This window comes from Nannobrachium achirus, assembly GCF_963921795.1.
Source record: "Nannobrachium achirus genome assembly, chromosome: 7".
NCBI classification, from domain to species: domain Eukaryota; kingdom Metazoa; phylum Chordata; class Actinopteri; order Myctophiformes; family Myctophidae; genus Nannobrachium; species Nannobrachium achirus.
The window spans coordinates 32,075,365-32,089,471 of NC_137816.1; the positions used below are offsets into that span (position 1 = coordinate 32,075,365).

General features: G+C 42.3%; 1 protein-coding gene across 1 annotated transcript in view; it reads right to left on the minus strand.

Annotated features, from left to right (window-relative positions):
- Window positions 1–14,107, minus strand: part of igdcc4 (immunoglobulin superfamily, DCC subclass, member 4) — a 158,359-nt gene that overhangs the window by 14,953 nt on the left and 129,299 nt on the right. Inside the window, 4 exon segments of the mRNA XM_080730184.1 lie at window positions 5,062–5,248; window positions 5,597–5,695; window positions 9,661–9,885; window positions 12,668–12,850. Of these exon segments, the coding sequence (XP_080586310.1) occupies window positions 5,062–5,248; window positions 5,597–5,695; window positions 9,661–9,885; window positions 12,668–12,850 (694 nt within the window).

Here is a 14,107-nt window from a genome sequence, read left to right on the forward strand (position 1 = left end):
ATCGGCTATATTGGCTACAAGGTCCATCTCTGTTGATGTAACAAAATAAAAAACAATTAAACAATTAAAGCATAAAGATGGACACAACAATAATCATATTATTAAAGTGATCCCTGGCTAATACGACAAATATGCCTTAATACATTATAATTGTCCTCTATAACTACAATGTAAAATTAAAAACATCTCAAATATTTTATTTCTTCTAGAAATAGCTAATCTTTCAGTCAATAGGGGAAATGCCTGTCGCAAGTTGATGATGTCATAAATGTTATGTGTGGTCTAATTTATGGCATGCATGTGCAAAATAAACCACAAACACATTTGAAATATTGATTTGATGCTCATATTAACCATAGGAAGTATTATGTTTGTTTTTATTTGCACATGCATTCCATAAATTCCATAGGGATAGATCACAAATTACATTTATGACATTCATCAACTTGCGACAGGCATTTCCCCTATTGAGTGAAAGATTAGCTATTTCTAGAAGAAATAAAATATTTAAGGTGTTTTTAATTTTACCTTGTAATTATAGAGGACAATTATAATGTATTAAGGCATATTTGTCGTATTAGTCAGGGATCCCTTTAAGTACATTTTGCAGATCCTTATACCCATCAGCTGCAGTCTGTTTAATGCAATACCATTATGATTTATTTTGGGTTTTTAATTGATTTCCAATAAAAGATTAACATGCTTTCGCATAAAGCCAGCATATTTTTCCACTCCCAAGTTAATAGGGTCATGAAATACTTGAAAGATATCCCTCTAAGTAACATTCTGAACTGATAAAAACTGATGACTTATTTGCGATTAATCGTGCGATTAACTAGCTAAATCAAACGATTAATCGCGATTAAAATATTTTATCGTTTTACAGCACTAATTATTATAAACCCCTTATTTCCATATTTTAACCGTTTGTGTTTAAATTAACATCCTACTTCATCACACTAAAGTGTCACACAAAAGCATAACAAATAGCAGATCTGCAAGACCCGCAATAGCTATTTTTGCTATTTTTGAATTTGAGTACTGAAAAGGAACAGATTTGGAGAGATGAGGTTTCCACCCGACAGTGACGAGATGTACTGTAATACTTTTTGAACATGGGACAGTTTGCTACACACCACAAACAGGGGGGGAACAGTGGGACTGAGTTGCTAGCTAGGGCCCTATTACTTACTTTAGCTATTGAAAAAACAAAACAGATATACAAGCTCACAGCGCGGCATCGAGTGCCGCACTGCGAGCTTGTAGATCTGCTATTTTTTGAAAAGTCGTGAAAATGTGTGCAAATCTTTGAATATATGTATTTTTTAAGCGAATATTTGTAACTCAAATTCTGCTTCTGGGGGGTCCCTGGAAGTAAATATTTTGAGATGGGGGTCCGTGGCCAAATATAAATCATTTTGGGGGTCCTTCACATGAAAAGGTTTGAGCACCACTGACATAGAAACATAGGTTTAAAAAAAAAACTTCAAAGACTTGCACAAAATGTCACGATTTTTCAAAAATAGCAGATCTACAAGCTCGCTGTGAGCTTGTCTGCTATTTTTCAATAGTTAAAGCACAAAATAACGCAGTGAATCCTTGTACCCAGGGCCCAGAATTTGGTGCGACACCCCTGACGAGAGGTAATACTTTTTGAACATGGTACAGTTTGCTACCCAACCACAAAGGTCGACACAACCCAACCCAGCACAGCTGCGTGTGGGTGGGCTTCATGGCTCTTTAATCATCATTAAACGTGACCCATGCGAGGGTGCATGGTGTCACTAGCAGTTAGTGCACTGAGCGAGTGAGCGTAGGCCTACAGTCCTTGAGAGACAACAAGGACAGAACTTCGATTCTAGCCACGGCCATGTGTTCCATGCCTCTTCCCATCTCTACTGTCTGCCTGTTTGCTGTCTCACTACACTGTCCTCTAAAAATGAGCAAATAAATATTTACTAGCTGACCAAAGACTCAAATTTAACATTATTATCTAAACAATTAGCAATTACCCAGCACCTCTTACATCAGTATGGATTGTGTTTCCTTAACCACGTAAATACCAGCATCCGCATTGTGGGGGAAGCTTTCGCCGAAAGTAGCGATAAATACACTAGTATAGAACCCTGAGTGACTCCTCTCAATCATATGGAGTTTAAGTGGTTTTAACTGGAAGATGTATTAGTGTTGGGAAAGAGGTGCTGATGCTAATAATACTACGGCTACTACTCTTGCTTGCTAAAGTTACTACAGCAATAGTCTCTAATAGCCAGAAGATGGGATATCTCCAGGAACCATCCGCTTGCAGAGAGGCCTCTTTACCTCCACTGCCACTCAGGAGGCGATGGGTCAGCAACGCAGAGCAGCTGTAGGAGTATTCTACTCTGCGGTTGGGCAGAAACCTCTTATCTCCATATTTTAACTTTTTGCGTTTGTTTTGTAAATTAACGCCCATACTTGATCACACTACAGCGTCACACAAAAGCATCAAAAGTAGCAGATCTGCAAGCTCAAAATGCGTTTTATGCAATGTTGATCTGCCACTTTTACTGTTTTTGAATTTGTATCCTGTAAAGTTTGGACATATTATGACGTTTCCACCCGACAGAGACGATATGCATTGCACTGCTTTGTTTAATTTGTGTTACGTATTATATTATTATTGTTTTGTTTTCATGTACAGTCCTCTGGCACATGTTTTTGTGATACTGGACAATGATAAAAGTGGACTTGACTTGAATCAGATCTCTGAAAGTCTGGCAAGACTACTTCAACTTCTACAAACGTCTGCGCAACCACCGTCTTATTGGCAAGACATCAGTCAAAGTGCTACCGACAACCAAGACAAGCCAAGAGAGAGCAGCTGTGCTGTCAACATAGCTCCGCAGTCCCTCCAGTCCTTGCCAATGCGAGCGGCGAGTTTGAAGTCGGTCTGTACCATAAATCAGTGGCTCTCAAACTGTGGGTCCCCAGATGATTAACTTAATAATGTGCAACATTGTTTTCTCACTCAAAAGTAAACAAACAAACATACAGTTTAAAGTGTATAGAGGGCAACTGCACTTTTCATAAAATGACTACAGACCCTCATTTAATGGCATTTCTCTGAGATCAATGTTAATTTAACTCTGAGAGTGTACAAATAGAACCAAATGGACCCGTTACCCAGTCACACAAAAGCATACAAAATAGCAGATCCGCAAGACCTGGTGTTACCCTAACGAGCCACACTCTCTGTGTTACAGACCCATAAGGGTCCATTTGGTTCCTAACTATCATTTAGCTGGTTTATGGTTATGTCTGATTCATAGTGACATGCCTATGAAGGTCACAGGTTTCTTTATTTATTTCTGAGTCAGAGTGACATAGCTCGTGCTACGGACATACGGTAGGGACACACAAAGCCAAACGTAGGAGCGGGTTAGCCCTGCTCAAAAAGCTAAAAGCTAAATAAACCTAAACTTCTACCATGCCTGGATCTGCACCAGCGTCCTGTCGGCAAGACATTAGTCAAAGTGCTACAGAGACCAACACAGAGCAGCTGTACAGTCAAAATAGCTGCCTCGTAACATACAGTAGAAGTACTGTACAGTAGTCGAGTAAATCTACATGGTTACTTTCCGCCAATGGCTATTAACACAGACAGACAGATTTGTTTCCTAATACACACTTGCTTTGTGCATCTTTCGTTTGTTTTCTACCTTGTATTTTCTTACGTTCTGTGGTATTAGTTGTAGTGTTTTATGCCAGAGACTGGTACTGGACATACAATGTTTCCGCCCAAGAACATAAACAATATCGTCTATGTCGGGAGGAGACCGCATATTTATGTACAAAAAACTGTTACTTTTCAAAAATGAGCAGTGCTCACTTGGCATGTTATCAAACACGACACACGTGCATATCTCCCTGTATGGGCCGTTCTGTCTGTGACATCAGCTGTGATGATGTGCTGAAAAGTAGTTGAATAACACTGAAGTACTGTAGAGCAGTGGTTCTCAACCTGTGGTCGGGACCCCCAGGGGGGTCCCCAAATTATTTTGGGGTGGTCCCCAGATGATTAACTTAATGTGCAACATTGTTTTGTCACTCAACAGTAAACAAACCAACATAAAGTTTAAGAGTATAGAGGATATCTGCACATTTCTAAAGTGACAATTTAAGGACTTTTTAATACCTCTAAAATTACAAATTAAACATTGGCGAAATTGTCAAATATTAGAGGCAGAAATCGTGAAAACAGCAGATCTACATGCTCTTGTGAGCATGTACATGTAGATCTGCTGTTTTCACAATAGAATCGCGTTATACAAAATGTAATGCCACAACTCTTAGTGCTCGTCAGAGTGGGGGGTCCCCCGTTAACTTTTTCAGCGCCGATCGACTCCCAGATCGACATTGTTATTAGGGAGCTCTCTGCCGATCGACTCTCAGATCGACTTTTATATAAAAGCAATTTTTTAGCATTTTTTTCGATATATTAGCGGCGCAAACGGTTTCCCCTACCTTGTACTGGCTGTAACGATAGACTGTGGAAAAAAAAGGATAGGCTGATGACGTCACTGGTATTCAGTCCTTGTCTGTGTAAGATGGCAGCTCCCAGGCGTTAGCCTGCTAACATACTAACAACATCCATAACGGCGCTTCAGTAGGTCGGATTTTCATTACGATTTTTTTGTGTGGCGTCTGCATCCGACCATTTGCCCGGACGATAGGTCAATGTGAACGATCTGCCACAAATCGTCTAGATCCGCCCGTTGTGTTCTCCGGTGCGCCGCCATTTTAAAACCCATAGAGGAGGAGCTCTTCACACAGCTTCATACAGAGACCTGTTATGTCTACAGTGTTACGATGGCGCGCTCTAGTGGAATTTTTGGGGGTAGTTTATCATCTCTCTGGTCAAACTCATACAATCGATCACATTAAAATATTAATATTTCCTGGCATTATTAGCGCACGTCCATATTTTAAGTTTGCAGGGAATGGGTTAAAATATGATTATTTTGGGGGTCGCGGCCTGAAAAGTGGTTGAGAACCACAGAAGTAGAGTGCTGTGCTGACCTGGTGTGGTAGGAGACCAGCGAGGCGTTGGTGATGCCGGTGGGGCTGCAGCGCACCGTGTAGTCCATGACGCGCACGTTGCTGAAGCGCGGCTTCTCCCAGCGCAGCCAGATGGACGTGGAGCTGTTGGCCGTGGCCTTCACCCCGCTGGGGGGCAGGGGAGGGGGGCTCACCGACACCGGCACCGCTTTGACGGGAGAGAAAAAACACACACACACACACACACACCGCTGCACGTGAAGACCAAAACCCCCATGAAAGAGCACCTTTTGTCTGAGATTTACAAGCTGGACCTGAAGACAAGTCTCCTAACTAGCTCAGTGGTTCGAAAGAACGAATGAAAAAAAATCATATGCTATAACAATCTTGCTTTGGGTAGGATGTGCATTGTGCAAGCACTATCGCTTCTTGTCTGTGTCAAAGGTATAAAGAAAAACCTTGTCACTGCCTGGCTTCCTGTTGTTGCAGAGGCTGAACTGCGTTTGCCCAGAAACATGCACGCACGAACGCACACGCGCTTCTAGAGACAACTTACGTCTGCCATTTTTTTCGGTCCTGCCTTTCCATACGGCGGCGGCCCCTTCTGTTAGCTTGTTGAACGCCCACACTCTGACCTCATACTGGCGGTCAGGGACTGTACACACACACACACACACACACACACACACACACACACACACACACACACACACACACACACACACACACACACACACACACACACACACGCAATTCATGCATACAGTGAACCCAACAAACACAAGTGTAATATTATTATAGATGCATACAGGTAAGCATACAGTGCAAAGTTAATATCAGTAGGAATGGATGCCCCACATGTACTACGGTATATTACATCTCAGGAATGGGTGACGCGTACTTCTTCCACCACTTGACATGTCGTCTCTGTCGGGCGGAAACGTAAAAAACTGTAACTTTTTCAGGATTCACAATTGAAAAAACATCAAACGCAGTGGATCTGATTTCTCACATGCCCCTCTTCTAGCGCCACTATGAGGTTGCTTTTTGCAGACTCTTATCTCCGGCACAGTTGCCCCTATCCATGCCAGACTTTGCACACACACTCCTTGGCTGGCAAACCACATGCGACCTGACGGTCGCTTATTTCCCGATTACGGGAGTCTTACTGGTATGATCAAGTAGGGCGTTAATCTTCGAAAGAAACACAAACAGTTAGAATAAGAGGTTTTCAGCCTGACAGCAACGATGTCTATGTTTGTGGAGATCTCGTCATGTTGTTTACCTTTATATCGTCGTTGTCGGGTGGAAACCTTGTATTTCCAAAACCGTTCGTTTTCATCATTTAAAAAAATTAACTAAACTAGTGAAAACAACCGATCTACAAGTGCTTGTAGATCTGCTGTTTTCACTACTTTTGTGCGACGGCCTTGTCTGATGAAGCAGGGCTTTACTTCGCGAAAAAACGTACACATTTGAAACTTGGAGATACAAGGTTTTTGCCCGACAACGATGATATATTGAAAAAACGTGAGCCTGCATGTGTGCAAAGCATGTTTCAAATGATCATTCTCTCCCCCAAGGCTACTGAGAATGCACCGTGTAAACACTGTCTCTAGAATGCTTTGTATTGTTGTTGTCGGGCAGAAACCACGTATGCCCACATTTTAACTTTTTAGTTTTCTCCACAAAGATGAACACCCTACTACTTGATGATCATACAGCATCACACACAGGCATCAAAAGTAGCCAGATCTACACATTCTGAGCTTGTAGATCTGCTACTTTTGCAATTTTTGAGTTTTAATCCATCCTGAAAAGTAACAGTTTTGGACATAATGAGGTTTCCACCCGACAAAGACGATATTGTCTGTCAGGGCAGAAACCTTGTATCTCCATATTTAGATGTTTTATGTTTTGTTGTTAACATAACAAAAGTGGTGCCTTGCATGGTTTCCTCTGCCACCGGTGTATGAATGTGTGCGTGAATGGGTGAATGTAATGCAATATACTATGTAAAGCGCCTAGGATAAAAGCACAATATAAATGCACCATTTACCAATTACAATACAGAGGCATGATCTATCTGTCAAAAGAAGGAAATTACAGCCGTCTCACACAGAAAGCATTTATTGAGCTGCAAGTGTCTGTTTTCTATCTCGCTGGAATGCTCTTCTTCCTAGTCCACAATCACTCATTCTGACCCATCGCTATTACAGACAAAATGTAATGTAAAAATGGAAAGCTTCTGTGGTCACTTAGTTCTTATAGGGGACAATTAAGGTTGTCACTTGACAAAAGTGACACGAGGAAATTTGTCTTTTTGTCGTAAAAAAAAAAAACCTGTTTCCCATCTCAAAATATTTAGTTCCAGGGACCCCCCAGAAGCAAAATTTGAGTTACAAAATATTCGCTTAAAAATACATATATTCAAAGATTTCCACACATTTTCACGACTTTTCAAAAATAGCAGATCTACAAGCTCGCAGCGCGGCACTTGGTGCCGCGCTGTGAGCTTGTATATCCGCTATTTTTCAATAGCTAAATAATTAAGGCCCCTCCATCTTGGGCCCTACTAACTCAGTCCCGCTTTTCCCCCCCTTGTGACGCCCCTGCAGGCAGTCATTCTGCTTCAGGTTGGACGTCACATTCAAGTAGCTTCGCCCGAGTTGGAGATTAGAGTCACGTCGATGAGTTCTCACTCCCCAAACTTCTCCAATGTTGACCCGGTTGACCTTCTGATTAACAGACGGCTGCTCTATCCACTCGGCTACGGCCCGAACCCCGCATAGGAACCCATAATAGGGAACAGTGGGCAGTAGTAGAGCGAGTGATTTGGGAGTAAATAATGCTCACAACAACAGCGAGGACTGCAGCCAGGAATGTGTCTGGCTGCAGTCCTCTGGTCGTCTGCTTCCCCCGGTCTCCCAGGGAGCGACGCGGCGCACATTTCCACCACTTTTAGCCCATTTAGGCCTAGAATTATTGAATGCTTTAGCTAGTTAGCTACTGAAAAATAGCAGATCTACAAGCTCACAGCGCGGCACCGAGTGCCGCGCTGCGAGCTTGTAGATCTGCTATTTTTTGAAAAAGTCGTGAAAATGTGTGCAAATCTTTGAATATTATGTATTTTTAAAGCGAACGTTTGTAACTCAAATTTTGCTTCTGGGGGGTCCCTGGAACAAAATATTTTGAGATATGGGTCTTTGGCCAAATACATATCATTTTGGGGGTCCTTCACATGAAAAAGTTTGAGAACCTCTGACATAGTAGTCTCTCAAGAACAGACTAACTGAGCTCCAGTTGAAGTGAAAAGGAGCTTTTCTTTGACGATGGCTGGCCAGATTGCTGACATAGAAACATAGGTCTTTCAAAAAACCTTAGAAGGATTCAAAAGACACTTGTGTACCCGTTCTAAATGGGTTAAAGGTGGAACAGATTGAGAAGCAATTGTTATTCCATCTGGCAGCCCGACGGAAGGTGTGTAGACTCTACAAAGACTCCCGGTGAGTCTTTGTGTGACTCACCCAACCTGGAGGCAAGTGGGCCCCCAAATAATTGGCAAACCGCTTTCCATTGTGATACCAAAAATAGGAACTTAATCTATGCTACATTAGTTCAATTTATCTAAGCCGTAAAATACAATCGTGAGTGAATTTTAAAGGGATATTTTTCACTCAGGCTTTTGTGAGCACTCTAGACAGTTAAGTGGTTTGATTCAGTGTCATTTTAACCACGGTAGATTCATTTGAAAATGTCCTCGGTTCTGGTGACTGATATTGTCCTTCTAATACTCAAGAAATGTTCGTCATCTGCAGGGCAACCAGACTAGTACTTGTCCGACTTTATTCCATCCATCCATCCATCTTTCTTTCTTTCTTTTTTCTTTCCCCCCTTGATAAACCTATTTTGCCGCGCTACTCCTCCCATAGTTTTGATGGCACGCACTTGGGCCATTATGTCAAATCGACCGGCTTCATTGAGAATCGATTCCTTGCATTTTGCTAAGAGATACATTGCATAGCTTAATCTATATAAATGCATTTGTGAATGAATTTTCTTTAATTTTAATTTAATTACATTTTTAACTTTTCCCAAATATGGAGATGACTGACATCATAGATGTCTGAAATCATAGACCACATGAGACTGACACAGTATGTCCATATATGGGCATTCTCAGATATGGGCTTAATATTGATGACATCAGGGATCTCCATATATGGGCATAAAAGAGACAAGGATGGAATGGTTAGCAGCGCTCAAATAGGAACAAGGACTGACAGATACAGAGATATTTGCAAGTGTGACCCGCGTCACGGCAACCACACTTGCAATTTCCATCTTTCTAGTTTTATGTTTGGCTCGGGTGTTGCGCTCTGAAAATAGCAGATCTACAAGCTCACATGGTCATGTCACAGCGCGACAGTAGCTTGTAGATTGGCTATTTTCAGCATGCAACCAAGTGTCAAATCTGCCACTACGATGACATCACGGCCATGCCATCACAATCTTACGATATTTAGACAAATAAAACTAAAACTTTTCAGATAACTAAAACATGACTAAAACTAAATCAAAATGAACACTGCCGGTGAGAAAGAAAGCTTTGTGACTTACCCAGGCCGGTGAGCGAGTGATGTCTGGCTTTCTTGCGGAGTCGGATGGTGTGTGTTGTGGTGGGCCTCTCGCCCTTGGCCAGCTCCTCCGTCTCCACCTCTCTGCACGAGAGCTTGTAGCCAGAGATCTGCGTGTGATTGGGCGAGGGCTGCCACGTGACGTTGAGCGTGGCACTGCCACGTGACGTCGAGGCTCGCACTTTGAGCTCCGTGGGGGCGAAGATCACTGCAAGGGGAGGAGAAAAACACACCAGTAGCGGCGTACAGGAATGAAACTTTGGCCGGACGAGCAAAGTTTTGAGAGGACTTAGTTCAGGGGTCTTCAACAGGGGGTCTGGGACCCCTGGGGGGTCCTCAGAGTTACTATAGGGGGTCCTCCAAATCTATGTGTGATATAAACTTTTTTCTCAATTTTTATATTAACCACTTGAACCCTAGTGTGCATATTCTGAGAACTCTTGCCAAAAATAGCCGATCTACAAGCTCGCGCTGCGAGGCGTTGTGAGCTTGTAGATCGGCTATTTTCGGCAAAGAGCTTTGGTGAAGAGGGGAAAAAGAGCAGACTAAGTACTGAGTGAAAGGTCATGTTTATCAAGTATGGATGGTTCCAGTAGTTAAATATCTGAAAAATACAAATTGACATGAATCCAAAATACACTAATGATGTGCTGTCAAATAATGAAACAATATGCAGTTTTTGGGGGTCTTTGCTTCATCTCTCTTTCTCAACTAAGGGGTCCTTGGCCTGAAAACACTGAAGACCCCTGCTTTAGTTCTCACAGCAAGGTGGACGATACCGGTATGTCTATTGAGGAAGATAGTACGACATAATACCAAGAAAGAAATCATAAATATATAGGAATACAATATGCAACTACAATGTATGTTTTTATTCCACACATGAGAAGGTATTACAGATACAAATTCATTCTCAAAGCATCAAAATAGGCATTGCATATTACAGGCAGTTGAATGTGAACATGACATCCAAGACAGCAGGACGTCATGTTCACACACACCTGCACAAAAGAGTCATTTAAAAAAATGCGGTTACAACAGCAAAGTAACCAAAGTTAACACATCAAATTATGTTCAAACAAAACCCTACGTCCTCAATCCATTACCATCTACGCCTAACAGTCTCTTCTACAGCATGAGGCGACAGGTCTTGCTGCTGCACATGCAAATGTTTAGAATTGAATCGTAGTCATTCAGTTAAATCACTCTCAGACATTGGGAGACAATGCTCACAACGCATCGCAGCGCGACGCGTTGTGAGCTTGGAGGTCGGCTATTTTTGGTGCTTCGGTGCTAAGCATAATCAAGTCAATCCTGGAGATGTGGCGTAATGCATGGGTTTCTACACAGAGAGGGCAATTCTTTCAACATAAGGTGCTGCATTCAAGTTCGGGAGAGTTTGGACAAGGCAATTCTCTTGAATGTTGACCATGGTATGGCATGGAAAGAGGGCATTTGCATTTCTTTACCATAGTAAAAACTGCATTCATGGTCTGGAGAGGGCACTTTTTACAGAGCCATAAAAGGGCAGGGGCTCAAGCCCCCTTTGATGTCTATGTGTGCACGTGCCTGATCCCGAAAGAAACAATAACAGACTGAAGGCTAATTCAATGTCCTCCGTTGCACGATACAGCCAAATACATGTTGGGGTGTCCTTGACACGAAAAAGTTTGAGAACCACTGTCCTAGCCTAATTGTTATCCAATGGCCCATTAGTCGCTGCGGAACTCACACCAGTGTGAAAGGTAGGTTCACCTTATAGCTACACACAAACCGTCACACTATAGACAGAACTGCATAATAGTGCAGTCAGGGGTGCTTGGAGCGTTTCAGAACGGGGCTAGAGCTCAAAATGTCTGGGCGGCTGTCCCTGAGGCCCGTGGTCAGCGCCGCGCCTGAAACACACACAGTAAAACTCCTCAGTGTTCATGTATACACTGTGTACACTCTGATAGTAGCACCAAATGTACACAAATACATTTGTACGCTATCAGATTTCAAACAACACTGAGGATTTTACAGTGCAGGAACCTGGGACAGTTTTTGAGTTGCTTTTAGTTAAAAATTGTTATGCATTCCATCAGACACGCCCCCTTCCTACACCCGTTGTGAACTTCAAACTCCATTTTAACCATGTTAGATTCACTGAAATCACTTCAACCCCGGTGCCTGATAGTCTTTGTATTGTGTGAGGGGACTGTCATTTTTTACCCTTTCTTTGTTCCTTAAAAAAAAAGAATAATATATATATATATATATATATATATATATATATATATATATATATATATTATGTTCTTTAACTCTTTTACTGCCTGTGACGAGCGCACGTCATGTGTCGCTCATCGCCACGGCGAGCGCTGGTCAAATCCTGTTTTGGTGCCAGACTGAGAACAGGGGGAGGGGCGGGTGTCTGCGGTTGCCACAGCAACCACGGTGCCTGCCACGCTAACACCAACGATTTCCTTTCAGTGTCATTTTAGAGGCCCTGGATCTACTTTTCTCTCCTTCGGTGTTGATTTTGGGTGAAAGCGAGGCACATTCCACTGGCTCTATCTTTGTAATGGAGTTTCGCACGATCTGATTTTGTTTTCACGACACTATAAGACTTGCAGGCGTCTCTTAAACAACACGATGCATGGAAATAACGGATGGATATTATACTATAAAGTCTCAAAGGTAAGGGATTTGATGGCAGGGAACAGACATATCGTCGTTGTTGGTGAAAACGTTCGTTTTGCAGTCATCATTTTGAAAATGATTTAAACTCGCGGTGCGAGGCGTTGTGTGCTTGTTGATCGCCTGTTTTCACTACTTTTGTGCGACGGCCTTGTGTGATGAAGCAGGGCTTTACTTTGCGAAAGAACGTACAAATTTGAAACTTGGAGATAAGAGGTTTCCACCCGACAACGACGATTATGATTAGCCTAGCTTTGGCAACCCAGTCAGTGTTTCAAAGTGAAATAGCTCTTGAAGTAGACCAGACGTACCCATAGTGTGCGTGCTGTGGTTGTAGTGGGCCAGTGTGTTGTGCTGTGCCCATTCAGATGGCACTCCGAAGCCTGCCCCTGTGCCCGCTGCCATCCGCAACCGATAGGCCTGGTTGGGTTGCAGCTCTCTCAGGGTAAACTGGGTCGTATTACCCCCCACCTCCACGGAGAACACACGCTCTGCTGTGGGAACACACACACACACACACACACACACACACACACACACACACACACACACACACACACACACACAGACACACACACACACACACACACACACACACACACACACACACACACACACACACACACACACACACACGTTTGTAATGCTGTTCGTATTGTGACGTCAACATTGTATGACGTATAATTAATCCAAACGTGGATCAAAAATGTTACTAACCAGATGAATGGGTGCACGTACTTAAAAAGAAAAAGAAAATTGATGACTTAAAGCAGGGGTCTTCAACAGAGGGTACAGGAGCCCTAGATGGTCCTCAGAGTTACTACAGGGGGGGCCACAAATGTTTGTGTGATGGGAACCTTTTTTTGTTGAGCGGTGCTCCAACAACTCATCCAACTCATAAATAGCACTCGCTCATTTCACCCTAGGTGAAGGTTACATTAACCACTTTAACCCTAGAATTCCTTTTCTGAGTGGAACATTAGACGAGAATATGTAGCAGCTCTTCAAGCTCACAACAGCTTGCAGATATGTTCTGATAAGAAATCTATGAAAAGGTTCTGCAACATAATGTGATACAATATGTAATATCTCTCTCTCAGCTAAGGGGTCCTTGGCCTGAAAAACATTTGAGGACCCCTGACTTAGAGTCATTTTACATGAATGATGAAAATATGTTTTGCTACTCAAGTTACTACAGGAAATAATCTCATTTTATATCGTGACTCTTAGCCAAAGGATGTTCTTTATTATACTAAACCATTCAGGTCTCATAGACATGGATGACTCACTGGGCAGGAGAGAGAATATGTTCTGTACAGTTTGAACACTAGCTCCTCTGACTGCAATGGATTCTTCTATTGTGTACCTCTTGTCCTATGTATTGCCTCTAAACCTCGTATCTCCAAGTTTCAAATGTGTACGTGTTTTTTTAAATATATATTCTTTTAAAAATAATAAATACAAAACGAACGGTTTTGGACCCAACAACGACGATATAAGGATTTCATTTTCTTGTTTCAAGGTTGTTTGTACAGTTTGCTGCGTATTGTTCTGTCTCAAGGTGGACCACAATGGAAACACGCGGCTTTAGAATTAATAGAATAAAAGTATTCTATTCTATTCTACATTCATTCACAAACATGCCAGCCAATATATTGACTGTAACAGTTCCACTGGTTGATAAAGTAGGCCTACTCAACCCCAGTAGCCTACTTGAGTAAAATATAGATACTCTTGGTCAAATGATATTA